Source organism: Cannabis sativa, chromosome 9 (genome assembly GCF_029168945.1).
Source record: "Cannabis sativa cultivar Pink pepper isolate KNU-18-1 chromosome 9, ASM2916894v1, whole genome shotgun sequence".
Taxonomy (NCBI): Eukaryota; Viridiplantae; Streptophyta; class Magnoliopsida; order Rosales; family Cannabaceae; genus Cannabis; species Cannabis sativa.
The window spans coordinates 26,479,529-26,481,267 of record NC_083609.1 but is presented as its reverse complement, the minus strand read 5'-3'; the positions used below and the strand labels follow the sequence as shown (position 1 = coordinate 26,481,267).

The 1,739-nt window shown below is 42.7% G+C and overlaps 1 protein-coding gene across 1 annotated transcript; it reads right to left on the bottom strand.

Annotated features, from left to right (window-relative positions):
* Positions 1–219: 219 nt before the first annotated feature.
* LOC115723894 (glycine-rich protein 5-like) lies at positions 220–1,248 on the bottom strand. The gene has a single exon (XM_061103514.1). It carries the CDS (start codon positions 1,185–1,187, stop codon positions 471–473), a length of 717 nt encoding a protein of 238 aa, XP_060959497.1. The 5' UTR covers positions 1,188–1,248; the 3' UTR covers positions 220–470.
* Positions 1,249–1,739: the final 491 nt, after the last annotated feature.

The following is a 1,739-nucleotide window of genomic DNA, read 5'->3' as shown; positions in this document are numbered from 1 at the left end:
CTTTTAATTGTAACCTTTTATTAAATTCTTCATATTTTTATGGAGTTTACCAAATAATTTTTTATCACTAACTTTTTTTAAAAATACCTTTTAACAAAAGCTGTGGTAGAGGGGTCTATAGTCTACCAAGATTTTGTTACTATAAACACACATATTTACTATGTTATACTAATCATTTAACAAATATTCAATTTTGTAGTAAGTAATTAATGTAAAACATTATGGAAACTGAAATAATTATTTATTAACTCCAATTGTGTAGATAAGATAGCATAGCATCTGAATAGGACATCCTAATCATAGGAGCAGATTTGGCAAGGCAAGGCTTTGATACACTAAAAACTGCTAAATGCAATCTATATTAAGCCAAGGCCGATACCAACCTTTGACACACTCTCAGTCACTTATTTTATTTTCCTATCCCAAACCATGCACTATATTCATAACTTCACATGCACTTAACAAGATCCTCAAGGGTGTCCACCCCCACCACCACCTCCGCCGCCGCCGCCACCCCCACCACCATAGTGTCCTCCCCCACCGCCTTTTCCAAAGCCCCCACCACCTCCACCACCCTTTCCAAAGCCACCACCGCCTCCGCCGCCCTTTCCGAAGCCACCACCCTTTCCAAAACCACCACCTCCTCCTCCACCCTTTCCGAAGCCCCCACCCTTTCCACCTCCTCCACCCTTTCCAAAGCCACCACCGCCACCTCCACCCTTTCCGAATCCTCCACCACCTCCTCCACCCTTACCAAAGCCTCCACCTCCTCCCTTACCAAAGCCTCCACCGCCACCACCTCCCTTTCCGAAGCCACCACCTCCACCACCTCCCTTTCCAAAGCCACCACCTCCACCACCTCCCTTACCGAAGCCTCCACCGCCTCCACCTCCCTTTCCAAATCCTCCACCACCACCACCGCCCTTTCCGAAGCCACCCCCACCACCCTTGCCAAAGCCGCCCCCACCACCCTTTCCAAATCCTCCTCCGGCACCTCCACCAAATCCACCACCACCTCCTACGCCACCACCGAAGCCTCCTCCCTTTCCATGACCTACCAAAGTCTTCTCCTCCTCCTCCTCATCATTCTTCTCACTACTAGCTACATTCCTTGCAACCACATTCACCACGAAAACATTAAAAAACAAAAGACATAGAAATGCTATTTTCCAAGCTCCACTAGCCATGTTTTACTACTGTTTCTGTATCTTATTTTGATACTTAGATATGAAAGAGCGTGTAGAACGAGGGTATTTATAGAAGAGTTTAAAATTATATTTTTCTTTGGCATTAAATGTGGACTCAACCACTAACAGTTCGCCACATTCATTATCTAAATTTAGCTCACAAATATCGGACGCGTGTTAAGAATAGTACAATTATCTATCAACATTGACAAAGGGCTCAGCTTGTTCCATGTAAGAGAGGGACAACTTAATAATACAATACATTTAGGTCAATACTAGTAAGAAAATACGCGCAATGCACGATTTGGTAAGGTGCTCCACGTACCACACAGTTATTGTGTATATTGAGATGAATTTATAAAGAAGTGACTACACCAAAAACATTAACGGTGCGTTTGGAAGTAACTGTCTAATTACTAAGCAGTGTAATTACTAGGGTGGTAATTACACAGTGTAGTAATTACACTATATTTTAAAATGCAAGGTGTGTTTGGATATGAGTTGATAATTACATATGAATTCTTAATATCTTGTTTGGCAAAATAGTTAGTA